At 36.2% G+C, this 22,139-nt stretch overlaps 1 protein-coding gene across 1 annotated transcript; it reads right to left on the minus strand.

Moving 5' to 3' along the window:
* Positions 1 to 6,055: 6,055 nt before the first annotated feature.
* LOC138335370 (threonine synthase-like 2) lies at positions 6,056 to 21,511 on the minus strand. The gene is made up of 9 exons (XM_069284426.1): positions 21,462 to 21,511; positions 14,842 to 15,095; positions 14,045 to 14,239; positions 12,951 to 13,255; positions 11,226 to 11,292; positions 9,604 to 9,752; positions 9,077 to 9,202; positions 8,292 to 8,434; positions 6,056 to 6,791 (listed from the first exon to the last, which is right to left on the minus strand). Exons 2-9 carry the CDS (start codon positions 15,062 to 15,064, stop codon positions 6,569 to 6,571), a joined length of 1,431 nt encoding a protein of 476 aa, XP_069140527.1. The 5' UTR covers positions 15,065 to 15,095; positions 21,462 to 21,511; the 3' UTR covers positions 6,056 to 6,568.
* Between the last annotated feature and the right edge of the window lie 628 nt (positions 21,512 to 22,139).

The following is a 22,139-nucleotide window of genomic DNA, read 5'->3' on the forward strand; positions in this document are numbered from 1 at the left end:
TACAGTCACTTCTCATTCATACAATGTTACATGGTAATGGTTAGTGTGATACATGTACAACTCTACACTCACCAGCCCCCTATACACAGTCATACTCCATTCAATACTATTTACATTGTTAATTCATTAGTTTGGATTAATGTACATATTGTACACTTCCCGGGCCCCCTATATACAGTCACTTCCATTCATACTTTTTAACATTGGTAATGGTTAGTGTGATAATGCACAAACTGTTACAACTCACCGGGCCACTATTAAACACGTCACTCCATTCATACTATTTTCTCTTGGTAATGTTTAGTGTGAAAAATGAACAGCTAGTACATCCACCGGGCCCATATATACAGTCCACTCCATTCATCCTATTTACATTGATAATATCTCCGTTTGATATTGTACTACTGTATAACTCACCAGACGACTATATACAGTCACTCCATTCATTCCTTTTTACATTGGTCTAATGTCTTAGTGTGATAATGTACAACTGTACACTCATCGGGCCCCTATATACAGTCACTCCATTCATACTATTTACATTGGTAATGTTAGTGTGATAATGTACAACTGTACACTCACCGGGCCCCTATATACAGTCACTCCATTCATACTATTTACATTGGTAATGTTAGTGTGATAATGTACAACTGTACACTCACCGGGCCCCTCATGTACAGTCACTCCATTCATACTATTTACATTGATAATGTCAGTATGATTATGTACAACTGTACACTCCCCCCCCCCCCCACCGGTACTCCTATATACAGTCACTCCATTCATTACTATTTAACTAGGTAATGTTAGTGTGATAATGTACAGCTGTAGTCACACGGACCCCTATATACAGTCACTCCATTCATACTATTTACATTGATAATATTAGTGTGATAATGTACAAACTGTACACTCACAGGCCCCTATATACAGTCACTCCATTCATACTAATTACATTGGTAATAATGTCAGTGTGATAATGTACAAGCTGTACACTCACTGGGCCCCTATAGTACAGTCACTCCATTCATTTACTATTCTACATTGGTAATGTCAAGTTTGATTAATAATACAACTCACGGACCCCTACTCGTACATTGTACATAACGGGCAAAATACTTTGTATCTCTTATACATGCATTATATAACTTGCCTATATAATGTTATATATTCATTTCGTTGGTCCAAAAACAAACGAGAGATCAGCAGCACTCATGTATTACCTACTGTATACATAACAGATAAAGTATTTACCCTGAAAAAAATATAAATTCAAATGAAAAGTGTTGGTCTGTATTATTTTACTTTTTCATAGGATGTCTAATTATCTCAAGCGAACAAGTAAAATAAAAGCACATACCATCAATTAAATCAAAAGACTACCAGTAGATTTAATAGTAAGTTTTCAATTTCCACCACAATATAGTTATCGTAATAATTATTGTGTAGATTTACGGGGGCAGCATAACTCTTGAATCCGGAGACTCGGTTTTTATTTTTATTCGAGTGACGCACTGGCTACCTTCCACACTTGCAGGAAACGGCTGCCGAGAGGGATTCCGATATTCTTATTCAACAAAATACCATTTCTTTCGTCCATTCTTTTCACAAAACATTAATCTGTAAGGGATATTTTTGTAATTGGGGATTGCCGTTAAGAAAAAAATCTCACTACAGGGCAATTCTTAATATAACGCTATATTTCTTCCGACGATCTTCTTCAGCAACCTGATGGTTTAGATGCCGCTTTATTTACAATATTATGTGACTTTTTCAATCTCATTTTGTTACGATATATCGTTGAAATCTTCTCTTCCAGTAATCTATTTTTAATAATCTGGCGTTAAACATTCTTTGCTTATTCAGGAACGGCCTAGATATTTATTTTTTCAATCCATGTTGGCATGTGCTCCCGCAACGGGACCCCGAAGTTGGTAAATGACATGTTTCTATGATGGCAATAAAATAAATAAATATAACTGCACTATTTATTGAAAGACATCTGTTGAGATGAGCCCTTATTAATCCAGCAAGCGGCCATTTTGTTGTCATTATAAATAATGACTCGCTTGTTTTTGAGATGTTCACCCAACGACAAATTCTGAGAAAGATTGCCACTAATTCCTTCACATTAATGTGTTGAGAAAACATCGCTTGTAAGTCCAAAGCCCAGTTGAAATAGAAATAGTCTCCATTGTAATACCCACCTGCACCTTCATTGCAAGCGTCTGTTTGTAGGGATGTCACAGGTTTAGGATCCAATATTAAACGATTGTCATTAAAGACATTGATGAATGAAATTCACCGTTTTAGGTCGTCGAAGAAATCTGGTGATAAGATTATTTTATGACGACGGTCGATGGCAGATTCTTTTAGATTAATGATTCTACGGAGAAAAGTCCTGCCCTCACATATAACTTGCGAGGCCCGGCTAAGTTTATCACACAAGGTTTCTAATTGTGATTTACTGGCCCTTTTCTTAGTAGAGAATGACTGTTACAGTTGTTTAAATTCCTTCTCCTTCAATTCTGGAAGTTCAAGAGTCATATTATCACTATCGAGGATGAAGCCTAGAAAATAGATAGGAACGTGAGGTGTCAGATACATTGTGTCTGAGAGACTGACCTTTGGGTCTGCTAGCATCATATATTAAACGAATCATAGAGTCTGATTTTGGTATAGCACCGAGTGCGCTTACAATTTTTGGTTTCTTTTGGGTAACGACATAGTTACCGTGTTTAGGTTCGTGCATTATTTGTTCTTCAACCAGGTTGGTATATCGTTTACAAGATGAATAGTTGTCAACTTCAATATCTGATAATGTGTCCACATCACAATTAACCATTTTAAAGCCATATTTAACGCCCTCAAACAGGTATTCACGATCAAAATCATTTTATGTGCAAAAGCTTTTCCAAGCTACTATATTTGAAAGGCCCAAGACCCCCCTCCGATTTATGACCCCCATAGCTTGGTAGAGGGGAGGGGCTAGCTGTACTTTGGTACTCCATGTTCATTAATTGTTTGTTGAACGGGGTGTTTTGTAGCCGGATGATCTGCTGAATAACAGATCATACAGTTGTGGGCCGTTTTACATGCCCCCGAAGAACAGCTTTCGGAGTTGAAGCGACGGCAAATTAGACAGCAACTAGATATAGGAATGGACCTCTGCGTTTTCTCGACGTGAAACCTTGCTGATTGTTAGTGTTAGCATTGTCAGTTTGTAGCAGTTGCGTGGCCGCATTCATGTTTGGTATCAGTTGAAAATCCTGAATATTCGTCCGCGGTGAGGCCCATTTAAAACCTTCCTTTTTCTGCAACTCCCGGTACTCCTTGTCGTACATAAGTGCACTTCCTTAATCCTCTAACATACCGACTGAATAGTCTCAATGTGTTGCGCGCATATTTTACGTAAGCTTTCACACCTGCAAAATCAATCTCATGTTTACCATCGTATGTAGGATGCCTAACGAACCGTAGCCCCATTATTCTATTGTCAGGTTCTGAGTTTGTGTGGTTGGTTTTTTGTTTACCTTGAGGCCATCTTTTGTAAACACGACCGATTCGTCCTTATTTAAACTGGGCTCCTCCCACAGATAATCAGTGATTTAAAATTTGTATGCTTTATGCTTGGACACATGATACTATCCGTTTTCTGGTTACCAAGAAGCTTAAACATCTGTCTGATAACACTCTGCTCATCCTCATCTTTTTTGCCCGACTCACCCGAAACAGTTACTTGCATTTGGTCATCGCGAGTGGGGCGAACTGACGGGGGCCTATAGAACTCGACAACATATTCCGTGTTTCAGCTATTTCGTTTAGCAGTTTCCGTTTCCTTTCCGCTAGCTTAAGCTCATTCAATTCTTTCTCTAATCTCAAAATGTCCTGTTCTTCAGGTTCGATGTCATGAAAATCGTCTGGCCATGCCTCACCAGTGGTTTGTTCATTTTTTTTTTTTTTTTTTTTATTTTTTTTTGCGTATTCGAAACGTCCCGCGTCTTCTCGTTGTTGTCGGATGAGGCCATCTCGTTGAAATGAAAGTTACTTAATTAACCAAACAGGTCGAAAACAGACTTCGGTTATCGGTTCTCTTTCGCAGCTCAATTAATCTTTTTTTGATCACGGAGCATTCTTGCTCCAAGCGGTGGCGCCAAAAGCACATGGTGCGGGAAGGGAGATCACTCTAACATCCCCGGGCAAAGCCAGCAAAAGGCCCCAGAGACCTGAAACCCCAGACACACACAAATCTAAATTTGTTCCAAATTATCAGAATTTATCGTTATGGCCATAAAAAGGGAATACATACTGTTTGAAACAAACATAGAAACACACTCAACACTAGCGTAGCGGTCGTGTACCTGTGTGTTAAATACGTTTGGTATGGTAACTAAAGTTTTTGTTGCACGATGCACAGTATATAATCATACACTTTTTTCTGATGAACCGTGAGGAATAAAGTCTTGATTGTGTTTAATTAAAACGTGTAACAACACGGCTTTTTCTTGTATTCGATGTGATCAGTCAAGGATATACTAAGTTGATACAAGAACGCATGAAAACATATACCCTGGTCTTTCTTGTTGTAAGACTGTCCCCAGGTAGATAGACTACCCATTATGATATATCAGCTAGTATTCAAGTTCTTTATTACTTAAAGCCATTTGGGTTTAAACATATATACAAAACATGTAATACATTTGTGACTTACTTCAAAATGAGGAGATGCCAGTGGTGACATTGCAGTAAAACGCCGAGGTATGAGTAAAAAAATTCACTCGGGATGACAAAATGTTGTAACAGCCCTCGGTAATCTCTGGGGGTTTACAGAATTATGTGATCCTCACGTAGAATATCCCTATCCTTCATATCCACTTATGAAAGGGTCTTTAATATTGTTTAAAGAAAAGGAGGGGTATCAGTTTGGGCCGTAAAATAAATATTTTGCATGAAGATACATTAGGGTCAGCTGAATATTGTATACTATTCAGAATATCCGATTTTTTCTGGGCTCAAGGTAATGTCAGAGGTCTAAGGTAAAAGGGTGAAAATTCACATTTTCATTGTTTGATTAATTAAATATTAGGACAGATATAATTACTTTCGCTATCAAAAACTGGAGCAGACGAATCAGTATTTTTCTCCGGTCACAAATGTTACTTACTTTACACCATTACCACCATTGAATAGTTTGAGCTTCTTATTTTATTTTATATGAAAATATTAGAAATAATTAATTGCGTCCCGATGCATTCCATATAAATGGAACGAAGTCCATAACACTACTTGTAATGCGCCATCCCATACTGTTGTAATTCAGGCGGTGGACACACTTTGTGACTTTTATCTTTGATAAGCTTTTATTTTCTTCTTAAAATAGTGTTAAAAACAGCACAAGGAACTTTAAACAAAAAATTGTCAAAAAGGGTAATTTGGCAAAAATGGTACATGTCGTTGCATTTTGTAGCTCTTATAAGGCTGATGAAAGGCTATTAGTCACATCATCATGTATATATATATGATATATCAAAACATTGAGGCCATATAATACACGACTCGGTACATTCTTTATTTGCATCTTACAGAGTTATCTTTCCTTGCGGGTAGGTATTGATTGTGACGTCATCTGTTTGCGAGCGTAACGTCATACTTTTCGGAGAAAACGACGTGAATAGCGCTCACAAAATAATGACGTAAAAATCTATACCTACCCGCAAGGGAGCTTACTCTGTAATATGCAAAGAAGACGGAATAGATAGTACATGTATACAGTATATCTCTAAAATACTTTGTTAGATTGCATTTATTGGAGATATAAATGCAATCGGATGGCAGATAAATAGAATAGCTATGAATATTTATCTGCCACCCAGATTGCTTTATATCTCCAATTTTAATTTTTATATTTACATTTGATTTTCTAGTTCAAAGTAAATCATAATTTAAATGCAAGTGAACATTTGAATTTCCCGCTTCAACCATTTAACCTCAACAGCTAAGTTCAACATGATAAAAAATAGTCCCTATAAAAATTGAAAAGACAACAAAATTTCAATGCTTTTTAATAGCTATTCAGTTTACTTTCAATTATCCAGACATTTTAAAGATTTTTTCATAACCAAAACTGGTTCATTCAACTACAATTCCAGAGCGGACTAACATGGTATTAGTAAACAAGACTCACATCCATTTATGTAGATATTACTACACCAAGTCTAGGCTGCATTTATTGGCTCATAATGCAGATCACGATTTATCTTAGAGTAATAGGAGTCGCTGTGGCAAAATGTAAAATATATATGATTATTTACATATTTTCATATATTAGCGACATGTATAAAAACTCAAAAATGAGATATTTATAATAATGATCCAGTCGTACAGGCTAGTCATTTCACATGAAAACCTCCAAAAATGCAACAAAAGTAGTTTTTGTTTGAGTCCTTGAAGAGTTCAGAATACAAAAAATTATATATGTTAATAAATATTGTTTAAAAAGCGGCAAAAAGCGGCCCTTGGAACAATGTTGTTTTTTCGACATTTGAAATGTTAGTGTTGTCACCAAATGCTATTTCTGCTTCCTAGAAATCATTTCAATGGTCTCTCGTAACATTTCTTCCCAGTTATCTTCCTTTCCCATTTCCTGTGATCTCGTTTCTTTCTTTAAAAGGGAGGTAACTTCAGCGTGTTCAACAGGTATCAGTCCAGCAGACAGAACCGCTTCCTGGAATTTCTTTACCGAGGCCGTTGCAATGATAACCCTTGGTGGTCGTCCGTCGGTATTTTCCTCGCTGAAAGAAAAATAAGAACAAAAATGTCACATTGGTAGCTTTTCTCAAATTGGTAGGTGAGATTATTTATCAAATGCGTACAGAATAGACTCGACTGAATACATATATACTTTAGGAGTCAAACAAATAATACCTAAGGTGTTTTCCCGCAGAGTAAGGAAGAGACGTTACTATCGAATGAGTATGAGGCAAAGCCGTCATCTTTTTAGCCGTGTGTGCATAAGGTGTTGTCTTATGTTCAAGGCAGCCCTCTCTTTTATCGAGACACACTTAAAACAAACATGGTCACGTGGTATAGAAATAACAATAGAAATTACCAGAAGATACATTTAACAATTAAAGGATTGTTAGATTGCATTTATTGGAGATATAAATGCAATCTGGGTGGCAGATAAATGACGGGCACTATGAATATTTATCTGCCACAAAGACTGCAGGGCGCTATTCTATTTATCTGCCACACAGATTGCATGGCGCTATTCTATTTATCTGCCACACAGATTGCATTTATATCTCCAATAAATGCAATCTAACAATTCTTAATTGTTATATTTACATTTTACTTTCTAGTTCAAAGTAAAACATAATTTAGATGCGGGTGAAGATTTGAATTTCCCACTTCAGCCATTTAACCTCAACAGCCAAGTTCAATGTAATGAAATATAGTCCCTATAAAAATTGAAAAGAAAACAAAATTTCAATGTTTTTCAATAGCTTTTCAGTTTACTTTCAGTTATCCAGACATTTAAAAGACATTTTAATAGTTTTATAACCAAACTGGTTCATTCAACTACAATGTCAATTTTCCCGGGCGGACTAACATTGTGTCAGTAAACAAGAATCACATCATCTATTTATGTAGATATTACTACACCAAGTCTTGGCTGCATTTATTGGCTCATAATGCAGATCACGATTATCATTAGAGTAATGGGAGTCGCAAAATGTAAATATTAGAAAATATATTCTACCACACTATGCACTAACTGTAATTTTCTGTATTTTAAACGTTATTTACTAGCTATACACTGCCATATAAACGTTCTGTTACACATGCATTTTTACATCACTGAAAACAAATGACATTTTTGGAATTTTTGGAGGGCAGTGTACATTGTGATGGTGTCAATTCGTCAGTTCACAAACCGTGAAACTTGACCCAAATACATACCGCGCTTGACATTACTGAAGTACATCTTGCACTTCTGTCTCTCCTTACACAAATGCACGACAGGGCTGGTGAGTTTGGGCTATAAGGTCATTGTATGTTATCCTGCTATATTGGATATTAGGCAACAGCTAAGTTTCAGGGGTCCAGCTTCATGAACATTCCTTAACATGAATTTCCCCATAGAAAAGCATTACAAAAATTAAGAAAAAAATTAAGTTAATGAGTCTTCCTTAAAACCCGTAACGATTTCCTATGAAGAATTTTAAGTTAAGGAATGATCGCGAAACTGGGCCCAGAAACAGTGAACGATACTTTACAGATACACTGACCTTTCAAGACGTCGATGATGGTAAGCGACTCCTATGGCGGTGTGCGGACAAATGTGGTAATTATCCTTCTCAAACGTACGGCGCATCGTTGTCCTCACAACATCGTCAGTGGCCACAAATGTATCGACGATGATTTCCTTTGTCTGTTACAAAACAACAAAGAACAATGACGAAAACGACAAAGAACAGTGACGAAAACGACAAAGAACAGTGACGAAAACAACAAAGAAAGTGACGAAAAACAAAGAATTATGACGAAAACGATAAAGAACAGTGACAAAGTTAACTTCAAAATATATTATCATTGAATACCATCATGTCTGTCAGAAACTCTCTGTGTATAGCTTAGATGTCAACTAGTATTGATAGTCATTTAAATTTAATAAGGGGGGGGGGGGGGTAAAATTAAACTCTCTTATGCCAAATTGCACCAAAGTCTTAAAATATTATCGAAACAAGATCATGACAATTCACGATAGGTTTTTCCGGGCATTCCTTCTTGTTGTGGTATACCAAACGGTTTTTTAGTTCATGAATTAGCAGATAAGTTGTTAATGAACTCGAAAGGACTTAATCTTGGAATAAGTAAAACGTTCAAGTTGGCTGAAAGCAGGATATCATCCATGAATAGTTTTTCGTGCGTTTCAACACCTAAATAACAACATTACATTAATATTTACTGCCAAAATTATTTGGAACAGAACCCATAATTGTAATTAGGAGTTGGAGAGACATTTTAATATGGATGTGCCATTACCACAAGGACTGCTACGTCAGCATATTACCTTTTCCCGGATGTCGTCCGGGACCTGAACCTTGCCTGTCTTTTCAAACTCGTCCATCAGCGCTTTGATGCGTGGTGCGTCCCCTCCTGTCATCATGTACCAAATTCTCTCCATATTGTATGGTATCTAGAAAATAAGTGATGATACCAGATAAGGAAGTCAATCAAGAAAATGTATTATATCGACAATCATACAAATGTAATATATCTGACAATCATACAAATGTAATATATCTACAATCCTACAAATGTAATATGTCGACAATCATAAAAATGTACTTTACAAAAGAAGCAATAGATACAATTTTATTTATCTTTTCAATCTAATATTTTTTTCCATTTCTTAGTCAAATTGATAGTATAATGAGCTTAAATCGATAATTTCAAAAATATTCATACCCTTGTAAACAGGCAACGAAATATTGACGAACCGTCCAAATACATGTAGCTCATACATTTATACAATCCACTTGTTCATAATTGAAAAAGTAACTGGTTGTTTCATATTGTTTTAAACATTTTGCTTACCTGTATGTCCATTGCCGTTGCAAGCGTTTGATTAACCTTGTCAGCCATGGAGTAGTCTCCGTCACTGACAGTCCTAGCGACGATATCATTGGTAGTTACGGCGCACACCAGTCGTAAAGGAACGCCCATCAGTCGGGCCAGACAGCCGGCTGTATGCAAGTAAAGACAATAGGTCGATAATAAGGAATGAGGTAAATAATTAACACAATCGTTATACACAAAAGGCAAAGTGGGCTACGCGAAAGTTTAACTCATTCGTGAGCACGGAAAATGGAATTTAAGCAATTTTATAAAATGTATGATGATATAGATTTGAAATGTTCGTTTTGACTGAGTAAAGCGAGAGAGAATCTCAGATAAGGCCATTTGCCAGAAAGAAGTAACAGACTGACAGATCAAGTTTTCAATTTTTCAATTTCAAGTTTTGGATTCATATCGGGATTGGTGGGGAGAATCACCATTATAAGGCCGCAGCACTTCTAAGGTAACACGTACACGAAAAAATAACAACAAAAAAACAATCTTTTCAAATTCAATCCAACACACTGACACCTTCAGTTTGCGGCCGCCATTGTTTTACCCACTGTAAAAAAATCCCATCAGCGTGATGCGATGCTTTGAAGTCATCTCATTATATAATCAAAGCGGTTCAAACGCTTTAATGATCCGACGAACATACTAATCTTCATCCGGCAGAAGTTTATGATCAGTGCTATTTGCTCTTTATTTGCAAGCGTTCAAGTGATAGACCACTTTCAATATAATCAGCTAACCAAAAACGGAATATCTGTTACGGAAATAAAATGTAGATTTTCTTCTCAAATGGGGGTTTGGGGACAAGGACAAAGTGTGAATATATGAATAAAAAAATAAACAGAAAATTTGGTCGGCTCCGTTATTTCCATAAATTGAACTTTTAACATTGTATAATTAATGGTTTACTGAAAAACATCTGGCTGCGCCCTTTAAGGCCTTGCCTTCAGTCATATTTAATAGTATGCTTTGCACAAATATCATTATATTGCCAAACAGTTTAAACGCCCTTGTGATTGCGATAAACGTATTGCTAATTGCATTATGGGTAAAAATCATTATCCGGCAGAAGCTCGTTCAAAAGATTTGGAAGAAATTTCTTTTACGTGACTTATTTGATACATTCCTTTGATAATACAGTTATCCTTGTCATCGATAGCAGGTTAATTTGAATCCATTTTAAGCGTGTCAGAAATGTTTCATTCTTGGGTGGTGTTAATATATTCTCCCCACCCAATCACAACATCCCGAAGACATTTCTGGCAATCTTCGGTAAAATTCGCATTTGACATATTGCATCAGTTATGTCAATTTGTATTTGGCAATGGTTTCTTAAACATCTGTCTACAAAATTATTCAATCCATGATGTTTTACATGTAATGTTCCCAAGCGCGTTTAGATTAGAACAATCAAACTAAATGGTTTATTACAGAATGTGTTAAAACAGTTCTTTGATCAACTACATGTACATAATATGTATAAATGATGTTTAATGTTTGATACAGTATTAAAATAAAACTAGCAACGTACCACACCTTTACACATTAGATAATACATGGGGCCGTTTTTCTTCTAAAAATATACTCACATGTTACATTTCCACAGGCTCCAGTTGGAACCACGATTTCAACTTCTCCATCACAATTCGGACACATCTTAAGAGAAATACAACATGGTTATTTAGGTATAAAATGATATCTTCGTTTTGTAGAAATTTCGTTGTTTAGAATATAAAAAACAAAGAATGATATTTTATATATCATTATTATCGTTGTTCCATCAGCTAACAACAAACACATGAATTTTCTATTCATGGAAAGATTTGAGAAATTCCACACCACGAAATAAAGCAACGACGCATAATTAATGGTATACAGTATATATACGCCTATGGGCTTTTGGTTATTAAAATATTGATTGACAGTATCATTCGATTGATTGCGATCATTCAACTGTTTACTTAAAAACTCTTGTTTTAAATTTTGGTTGATCAAGCATAAATGGAGGATGTCTTCCAAGATCACCGAATTGTTGTCAACCTTGAGAAGTGTAACTAATATGTAAATGTTTAAGACAACAAAAAATGCTGATCATTTTTGCACTTTCAGTTTCAATATCAAAAAGTCTTCCTAATTCCAATCTTAGAATAGACCGCTGAGAAGAGTATATATATAATAATTGAAATAATTGATTCATAAGTTATGAGACATATAACTTAAAACATTGTAATGTTTGAAGACCTAAATACCTTTTTGACCGTTGTGAAATTCATTATCGCAGGTAAATTTTTGACTATATGGCCAAGAAAAGGTGCCGGAACATATTTTTTTCCAGTTTGGAAATATATTCAAATCTCAAAAGAACCAATATGGTGAATGCAATCTACTCGACTTGTAGCCACTTGTAATATATTTTACATCACTTTGAAATAAATTGCCCCATTTTGCATCAAGGAGGAGTTCCTAACCTTTTTCTATACATTAGTCTAAAGATGGTCTTTAACGTAACCTGCATACTAAATAACTATGGTTAACGTGCATGTATGCAGTTGTTCATCCTCGATGATCCAGGGTTTACTATCACTGACGTTATATCCACACAGGTTTATGTCGTAGTAAAATTGAAGGCAGCACAGAAAAAAACCTGACCAATAACAGGCCTTCAAAGTCTTTCTCTTTTTTTAAATTTTTTTTTTAAAACTTTGTTTTCATCTTTTAATATTTTTTCTACATATTGTCATATTTAAATAATCATCCATGTTCATATGCACAAACTCTTAATTTATTATCAATATGAGAGTACAATAAATGTATATCATAGCTGAGATTCATGTGTCATGTTTTTTTGTTGATGTATTAACTGAATATTATTGTAGGATACGTCCAATACTTTCCCATTTTCTTCCTGGTCTTTTTGCTGCATTTGGGGTTAACATATATGTGGAGTATAATCAGGTTTCCATTCTTTGATAATATCATAATGATATGCAACTAAGACAGCATTATGACACTCTTCAAACTTAACGGGACCATTCACGAAGTTACTCTGCTCTGGTTTTAACTTAAATATGTAGTTATAAATGAATTATTGTAATTAAAAAAAACTTCTTGGTGACGATGTCAAAAACAGAACCTTTTCAGTTATACAAATTCGAGTAAAAACTGGAGTGCTCATTCAAAGGACAAAAATCTGATGAAATTGCCTGTGTCTTATTGCTTTCAGTTTTACTGTGACAAGGTCCAGGGGTTAACATAACGAAAGTGATTGTAACCCCTATAATATCGAGGATAGCAGTTGTTCAATGAAAACTTACCTGCAGATACGAGTAAATGTAGTGAGCCGTCTGAATCATCACACGAGCCCAGTTTATGGAGTTGATAGAAGTCATATTGTGTTTTCGTCGGAAAGGGACGTCCATGAATACTTTTTTGATGGGAATGTCAAGGTCATCTGATGAACCATCGACCCTGAACACGTGGACATTGTCTTCGATCACTGACGTCATCTGGTGCTCCTGAACACGAGAACATCGTCCCTTTGGTAGCAAAACTACTATGTCTACCCATTTTAAACCTCGTATCGCTTCAATGGCGGCACTTCCGGTGTCTCCAGAAGTTCCTGGAAAGGATTGAAGAAATAATCCATAAGAGAATCAATACAATAGGAGTAAAGGCAAAAATTTATTAAATTTGATTTGGCGTATTAAATTAACGTCCTATCAATAAACAGTCAGTGTCATTTAAAGATGGTTCCATGTGTGCAATGTTTTGTGTTGTGTGAATGTCTTTGTTTTTGGGAGGCTGTGGTATGTTGTGTCTCCTTGTAATAATAGATAAGAACTCTTGCCCTTTTTATAGTGCTATCTCACAGAAGCATACCGTAAGAAAGGGGAGGCAACTCTTTCAATACGCGCCATTTCAGTTTATAAGAGAGAGCTCCGCTCGCGCCCCAAAGGGTCCCGAAGAGCAGTGCGTCATACATGTACCCAAATAGTGCTGGGATATGAATTACTTGAATTACTCAGCGACAAGAAAAATAGTCTGCTTGTCTCTGTGACTCAGCGACAGAGGAATTGTGAATGGACACAAGGTTATTATATTATACAATAATAGTTCGTACATGAGTAAATTCTTAACCGTATTCGCATACTGTGAACGTGGACATATTCGCGTGTGCTTAATTTCGCGATTTGCAAGTGTAAACTTCTCGCGATATCGTTATTTTTGCGATAAACATGACGGTTAAGATTTTGCAATATAGTTTCATATAGATAAAAAATCTTACGCGACGGAGAAATTTTCGCGCTAAATTCCATTTGCGTAGATTTCCACTCGCGTAAATTTCCACATTGTCAGTATTCAAATGATATACATGTATAAGCAGGTTACCAATACCACCTCCACTTACCAACAATAATCGTTAAATGAGTCTGCCGTTTGTTCAGAAAATACTCCAGGAACTGTCCGACACATGACAGCGCGAGATCTTTGAAAGCCCATGTGACTCCGTGGAAGAGTTCTATGACATTGAGGCCATCATTGAGCCTCGCTATCGGAGCAACTTCCGGATGTGTAAATCGGCCAAACGCTCTATCCAGTAAACCTAGACAGCAAATGATTATAGACAATATCATATACAATGTATGTACTGTTTATAACTATAACTTCAAATAAGAGGCCCCAGAAGGCCTTAACGGTCAACTGGTCGTTTAAACAATATATAGTAGAAGTAAAATACACAGTAAGTTATTTTAAGATTGTATCATATTTGAACCCCGTGACCTTTAATGGAGGTTATTTTCCTATATTTGAACAAACTTCATGCTTAAGGCCATATATCTGGGGCTCCTAGTTAATCACAAAAAGTCGTTTAGAAAAGCCGGTTTGGTCCTTGTGCCCTTGAATGAAAGTCAAGGTCATTCATTTGAACAAACTTGGTGGCCCTTATGCTGAGAGTCTAATATGAGTACCCTGGGCCTTTCGTGTGATGAGAAGAAGTAGTTTGAATGGAAAGTTTACCGATGGTGCACGACGGCGGACAAAGTATGATGACTATAGGTCGTCCATTACTATAGGTCATCATGGCCTTTGGTTCAAATGGCCTTAAAATGTCATCAGAGGAGAAAACATTTAAAACTTAAATGGTTTAATAAGAATCAATGATATTGAGTGTTAAAATGTGTTGTGTGTTGACTGGATACGTACTGTTCAGTTCATCCTTTGGAATTTCGTCCTCGCCCACGAAGTAAGGCACGATTTCTTTAACTAGTTCAACGTAGGACAACTTAGACCAAGATTTGAGTTTGTCATTTGAAATATTTGGAATTTCCTCCGGAAGTAGAATGCCACCATCTTCAGCATATCCGGTGTAAAGAGCATCTTCGAAGGTTAGACCCTTTACACCTCCTCTGGTACTGCAGTACTTCATTGTGACGGGGTTTCAGTGGTTCACTTTATATCTGCAGAAAAATAAAGTCAGCCAGATTAGACAGAGAGAGAGGGGGAGGAGAGAGAGGGAGAGAGAGAGAGAAGGGGGAGAGAGATCCAATGGTTTCTACTTTCCTTCATGCTTATTGCTTATATGATATTCTCATCATCCTCGATACTGCAGGGGTTACTATCACTGACATTATATCAACCTCTAGACAATATCATAGTAAAACCAAATCAAGGACAGTCGTGAAGAACAAAATACAAAATGTGTATGACGATCGGCAAAGTGTCTTCAATGACTTAAATCGCACAGACCAATAAACATGTGCCACATACTTCCTTGCACAGACGTTCATTAACTCCTGGGTATATATTATATAGGCCGAGCTTGTGTCGGTGCATGACTTATCTTCCCTGAAATCCTCCTTACTTGATCAGTTCCTTCAGACGTTGAGGTAGCGATCTTATCCAGTCAACAAAACTCTTGGTATCACTATGTATCTCATCCTCGTTACTCTAGGGGTTCCAATCACTTACAACCCCTGGAGTAACGAGGATATAATATACCAAGAAGTATACAATAAACAGTTCCATTTAGCCTGGGAAAAAGTTTAGTGTAGTGTACTGGAGGGGTTAATGATCTCGCTTTCCTCAAAATTACGTATTGTTCCAAGGGCCCTGTGATAGGTATGATTTATACTACAGTGTATGTCACAGTCCCCTGTGATAGGTATGTTTTATACTACAGAGTATGTCACAGTCCACTGTGATAGGTATGTTTGATACTACAGTGTATGTCACAGTCCAATGTGATAGGTATGATTTTATACTTCAGTGTATGTCACAGTCCCTGTGATAAGTATGTTTTATACTACAGTGTATGTCACAGTCCCCTGTGATAGGTATGTTTTATACTACAGTGTATGTCACAGTCCCCTGTGATAGGTATGTTTTATACTACAGTGTATGTGTCACAGTCCCCTGTGAAAGGTATGATTTATACTACAGTGTATGTCACAGTCCCCTGTGATAGGTATGATTTATACTACAGTGTATGTCACAGTCCCCTGTGATAAGGTATGTTTTATACTACAGTGTATGTCACAGTCCCCTGTGATAGGTATGTTTTATACTACAGTGTATGTCACAGTCCCCTGTGATAGGTATGTTTTATACTACAGTGTATGTCACAGTCCCCTGTGATAGGTATGTTTTATACTACAGTGTATGTCACAGTCCCCTGTGATAGGTATGTTTTATACTACAGTGTATGTCACAGTCCCCTGTGATAGGTATGTTTTACTCAGTTATGCACAGTGTATGTCACAGTCCCCCTGTGATAGGTATGTTTTTATACAGTGTATGTCACAGTATGTATATACACAGTGTAGTCCAGTCCCCTGTGATAGGTATGTTTTATACTACAGTGTATGTCACAGTCCCCTGTGATAGGTATGTTTTATACTACAGTGTATGTCACAGTCCCCTGTGATAGGTATGTTTTATACTACAGTGTATGTCACAGTCCCCTGTGATAAGTATGTTTTTATACTACAGTGTATGTCACAGTCCCCTGTGATAAGTATGTTTTATATCAGTGTATGTCACTCCCCTGTGATAGTATGTTATACTACAGTGTATGTCACAGTCCCCTGTGATAAGTATGTTTTATACTACAGTGTATGTCACAGTCCCCTGTGATAGGTATGTTTTATACTACAGTGTATGTCACAGTCCCCTGTGATAGGTATGTTTTATACTACAGTGTATGTCACAGTCCCCTGTGATAGGTATGTTTTATACTACAGTGTATGTCACAGTCCCCTGTGATAGGTATGTTTTATACTACAGTGTATGTCACAGTTCCCCTGTGATAGGTATGTTTTATACTAGAGTGTATGCCACAGTCCCCTGTGATAGGTATGTTTTATACTACAGTGTATGTCACAGTCCCCTGTGATAGGTATGTTTTATACTACAGTGTATGTCACAGTCCCCTGTGATAGGTATGTTTTATACTACAGTGTATGTCACAGTCCCCTGTGATAGGTATGTTTTATACTACAGTGTATGTCACAGTCCCCTGTGATAGGTATGTTTTATACTACAGTGTATGCCACAGTCCCCTGTGATAGGTATGATTTATACTACAGTGTATGTCACAGTCCCCTGTGATAGGTATGTTTTATACTACAGTGTATGTTACAGTCCCCTGTGATAGGTATGTTTTATACTACAGTGTATGTCAGAGTCCCCTGTGATAAGTATGTTTTATACTACAGTGTATGTCAGAGTCCCCTGTGATAGGTATGTTTTATACTACAGTGTATGTCACAGTCCCCTGTGATAGGTATGTTTTATACTACAGTGTATGTCACAGTCCCCTGTGATAGGTATGTTTTATACTACATTGTATGTCACAGTCCCCTGTGATAGGTATGTTTTATACTACAGTGTATGTCACAGTCCCCTGTGATAGGTATGATTTATACTACAGTGTATGTCACAGTCCCCTGTGATAGGTATGTTTTATACTACAGTGTATGTCACAGTCCCCTGTGATAGGTATGATTTATACTACATTGTATGTCACAGTCCCCTGTGATAGGTATGATTTATACTACATTGTATGTCACAGTCCCCTGTGATAGGTATGTTTTATACTACAGTGTATGTCACAGTCCCCTGTGATAGGTATGATTTATACTACAGTGTATGTCACAGTCCCCTGTGATAGGTATGTTTTATACTACAGTGTATGTCACAGTCCCCTGTGATAGGTATGTTTTATACTAGAGTGTATGTCACATCCCCTTTGATATGTATGATTTACACTACATTGTATGCCACAGTCCCCTGCGATAAGTATGTTTTATACTACAGTGTATGTTACAGTCCCCTGTGATAGGTATGTTTTATACTACAGTGTATGTCAGAGTCCCCTGTGATAAGTATGTTTTATACTACAGTGTATGTCAGAGTCCCCTGTGATAGGTATGTTTTATACAACAGTGTATGTCAGAGTCCCCTGTGATAGGTATGTTTTATACTACAGTGTATGTCACAGTCCCCTGTGATAAGTATGTTTTATACTTCAGTGTATGTCACAGTTCCCTGTGATAGGTATGATTTATACTGGAGTGTATGTCACAGTCCCCTGTGATAGGTATGATTTATACTACAGTGTATGTCACAGTCCCCTGTGATAGGTATGATTTATACTACAGTGTATGTCACAGTCCCCTGTGATAGGTATGTTTTATACTACATTGTATGTCACAGTCCCCTGTGATAGGTATGTTTTATACTAGAGTGTATGTCACAGTCCCCTGTGATAGGTATGTTTTATACTACAGTGTATGCCACAGTCCCATGTGATAGGTATGATTCATACTACAGTGTATACATGTCACAGTGCCCTGTGATAGGTATGTTTTATACTACAGTGTATGTCACAGTCCCCTGTGATAGGTATGATTTATACTACATTGTATGTCACAGTCCCCTGTGATAGGTATGATTTATACTACAGTGTATGTCACAGTCCTCTGTGATAGGTATGTTTTATACTACAGTGTATGTCACAGTCCCCTGTGATAGGTATGATTTATACTACAGTGTATGTCAAAGTTCCCCTTTGATAGGTATGATTTATACTACATTTTATGCCACAGTCCCCTGTGATAGGTATGATTTATACTACATTGTATGTCACAGTCCCCTTTGATAGGTATGATTTATACTACAGTGTATGCCACAGTTTCCTGTGATAGGTATGATTTATACTAAAGTGTATGTCACATCTCCTTAGAAAGGTATATTTTATACTACAGTGTATGCCACAGTCCCCTGTGATAGGTATGATTTATACTACAGTGTATGTCACAGTTCCCTGTGATAGGTATGATTTATACTACAGTGTATGTCACAGACCCCTGTGATAGGTTTGTTTTATACTACTGTGTATGCCACAGTTCCCTGTGATAGGTATGATTTATACTACAGTGTATGTCACAGTCCCCTGTGATAGGTATGTTTTATACTACAGTGTATGTCACAGTCCCCTGTGATAGGTATGTTTTATACTACATTGTATGTCACAGTCCCCTGTGATAGGTATGATTTATACTACAGTGTATGTCACAGTCCCCTGTGATAGGTATGTTTTATATTACATACGTTTTTTGTTGTTTTTTTTTTTCATGAGGATACCGTTTTTCTTGTGGTATGAGTGACTAGTCGGAGGTGAGCTGACGAATGAGCTTGAAATATCAATTCAATTCAATTCAACTTTATTGCTTCCTTACATCCATACAAAAGGGATCGATAGCAAAACATACATGTACATAACACACAGTAGATCAACACAACAACTTAAACATTTATCAAGCCAGCTTTCCTCAGTTCAAAAGACTTTTTAACAAAGAGGCCTAAATCCTGCAGAAGTTTTAGATCATTAGAAGACAAGAGTCGTATCAAATTTTCAAAATCTGATTAATTGATGGTTAATTATATCTTTATGACTATTAAAGAAAATTGTTCTCATTGTAGAGTTAACGGAACACTTAAAAATGAAGTGGATTTCATCCTCAATTTCTTTACAAAATTTGCATAACCGCAGAGAACGGGGAATCTTTTTACCCTACCCGCCTCGATTTCTAAACTGTGGTTGCTAATTCTCAGTTTTGCGAGCAATTTTCTTAATTCAAAATCCTTAATAGAAAGATATGTTTCTTCCTTATAGTTTTGTTTAAATTTACTATACAAAAAAAAAGTTTTACTGTTATTATCTGACTTATTTATCTTAGTTGTAAAATTGGCTTTGAATGTACCTTGTATAGATTTCTTGGATAATACTTTCAGATTACGTTTAAACGTTCTACTTAGATTGGTATGTTCAAAGTTATGAGAAATCTTATTTTCCTTTGTGATATTAGAATCATAGGAAAACCAAGAATACGTTCCATTTGCATGTATATTTTTTACTGACAGCCAGTGCTTCTCTCACCAGGACGTTGATGTCTTTTTGTGAAATCCTTCTTAAATAGCATAAAGCTTGTGTATTTATCAAACAATCTAAAGTAAACTGTCCTAATTCAGCCCTGGAAGCTTTATTCAATGCATACTTTCCAACACCCAAAGCCATTTTGCAAAATTTCAAATTAATTTTCTCGAATGGTGTATAATAGATGATGCTGAATCGGTACGTGAGCTGGGGAGATGGGAGTTACGGTGTGTAATTTATAGACTATTTTTAATTACCATCACTGTTGTTAGATATTGTAAAACACTTGTGTAAATGAACATTTATTTCTTTACAAATGTTGATGCTAAGGCACATAGAAGTAACCTGGAAAAGATCTACGACCCTTCAATATTGCAATACTAAATGTAGTTGCATATAATCCATTACTACTTGTATACAGGTGTATTTACAATTATAGAATGTCATAATAACACTAGCGTATGACATGCAATTTAGCATTTTGGCATATAATATATGATGAAGTCAAGAAATGAATCAGTGGGGAATTATACGCCCTGTACAAATCCTTCACAGGGAGCCAACTTGATGAAAATGGATGTTGTCATACATTTTTGTTTGTATTTTGTGGATGGACTGGTGAATTTACATGTATATAACAGTCATGGTATTTTGGTTTTAGAAGATACGAAATTTAAAAAGTTATTAAAAAATCGGAATATTTAGATTTATAGTAAATTTCCCGATTTTTTTAATAATTTTTCAAATTGCGTATTTTCTGAAAAAAAATCATATGACTGTTATATATGTATATTCATCAGTCTATCCACAAAATTAAAAAAAATGTATGACAACATCCATTTATAATGAGTTGGCTCCATGAGACATCCTTTGGCGAGAGTTTGGCGATCGGCGTATAATTTTCGGCGTATAATTTTTAGCGGATGCATTCAATTTGTTCTTTATGACTGCCTTTGATTTGATTAAAACTAATTTTCAATAAAATATGGCTCTATAATTTGCGATGCAGGTAAAAAAGATTAGTTTTTCTCATAGATTATGAGTTTAAACATTATCAGATTAAATTTTAACATGGAAATGATGTGGATGCACGGGAGTACGGGAGTCTAGGGTAGCTACGCGTCTGTATTGTAACAAAATATATGATATTTTCCTTTATACCACGATGAACTTTGAACTTTCAATCATGAACTTTCAACTTCGTCTGATTACAGAAGTCGGTCATCATCAGTGTATATATACCGGTAACATTTCTCTTTATATCACAACAGTTGTAAAAGTAAGAATTGGTTGTTGAATGTGTCGAAAACGCTCAACAACCAACTACTGTCCAGATCTAGATGACAGTTTGAAATACTACCAATAAAATACAAAATACGAGAATTACCGGCTTGTCACGTATATGCACTTCGCCGGCTCCTCCCACACGTCAGCCACTTGTTGTCGAAATGATCCGATCAAATCGACTAGTCTATTAAAGGGCTGTCCAAAACTTAGTTACGACATTTGTGCAAGCATTTGAAAAATAAATAGAAGATATTCTTCTACTTTCATCTTCTTTGGAAATTGCTAATCTCAGCTAAGACGGCGAACCTTACATTATTGATTTAATCAACAAAATTAAGGAACTGGTAATTATTTAAGTCGCTCTGACCGCAAAAAAGCAAAGAGTCCGTTGTACTTCAACCTGATTATGAGGAACTGACGTGAAATAACTTGATCCACTTAAATTGAATTCATTTTTCTTTCTTTAATTTTGCCCACTCCGTCTCGGTGGAAGACTTTATAGATCACGGCGGCTGTTATCATTATAAGTTTAGGGCATGTGGCTACGTATACGGTGACAGCAGAAATACTATTTAAATCTCTGGTGACAGGGAATTAACGGACATGAAAAATTTTGAACTATTGCATTAGAACGAAATATTATTGCATGGTTGCGAAACATTATTGCGTTTGAACTAGTATTGCGTGGTAATGTGAAATATTATTGAGTTTATTATCGTATATTAATGATATATTATATCAATTGATATAATGAACGCATGTATATCCAAAAAGAACC

Source organism: Argopecten irradians, chromosome 11, assembly GCF_041381155.1.
Source record: "Argopecten irradians isolate NY chromosome 11, Ai_NY, whole genome shotgun sequence".
Taxonomy (NCBI): domain Eukaryota; kingdom Metazoa; phylum Mollusca; class Bivalvia; order Pectinida; family Pectinidae; genus Argopecten; species Argopecten irradians.

What these genes read in the sequence shown, in the direction of transcription:
- LOC138335370 (XM_069284426.1), bottom strand. Translation starts at nt 15,064, where the DNA reads ATGAAGTACTGCAGTACCAGAGGAGGTGTAAAGGGTCTAACCTTCGAA. An exon ending in CAACGGCAATGGACATACAG is followed by an intron (nt 9,203 to 9,603) that starts GTAAGCAAAATG and finishes CTTATTTTCTAG; the next exon opens with ATACCATACAATATGGAGAG. An exon ending in CATCATCGACGTCTTGAAAG is followed by an intron (nt 6,792 to 8,291) that starts GTCAGTGTATCT and finishes TTTTTCTTTCAG; the next exon opens with CGAGGAAAATACCGACGGAC.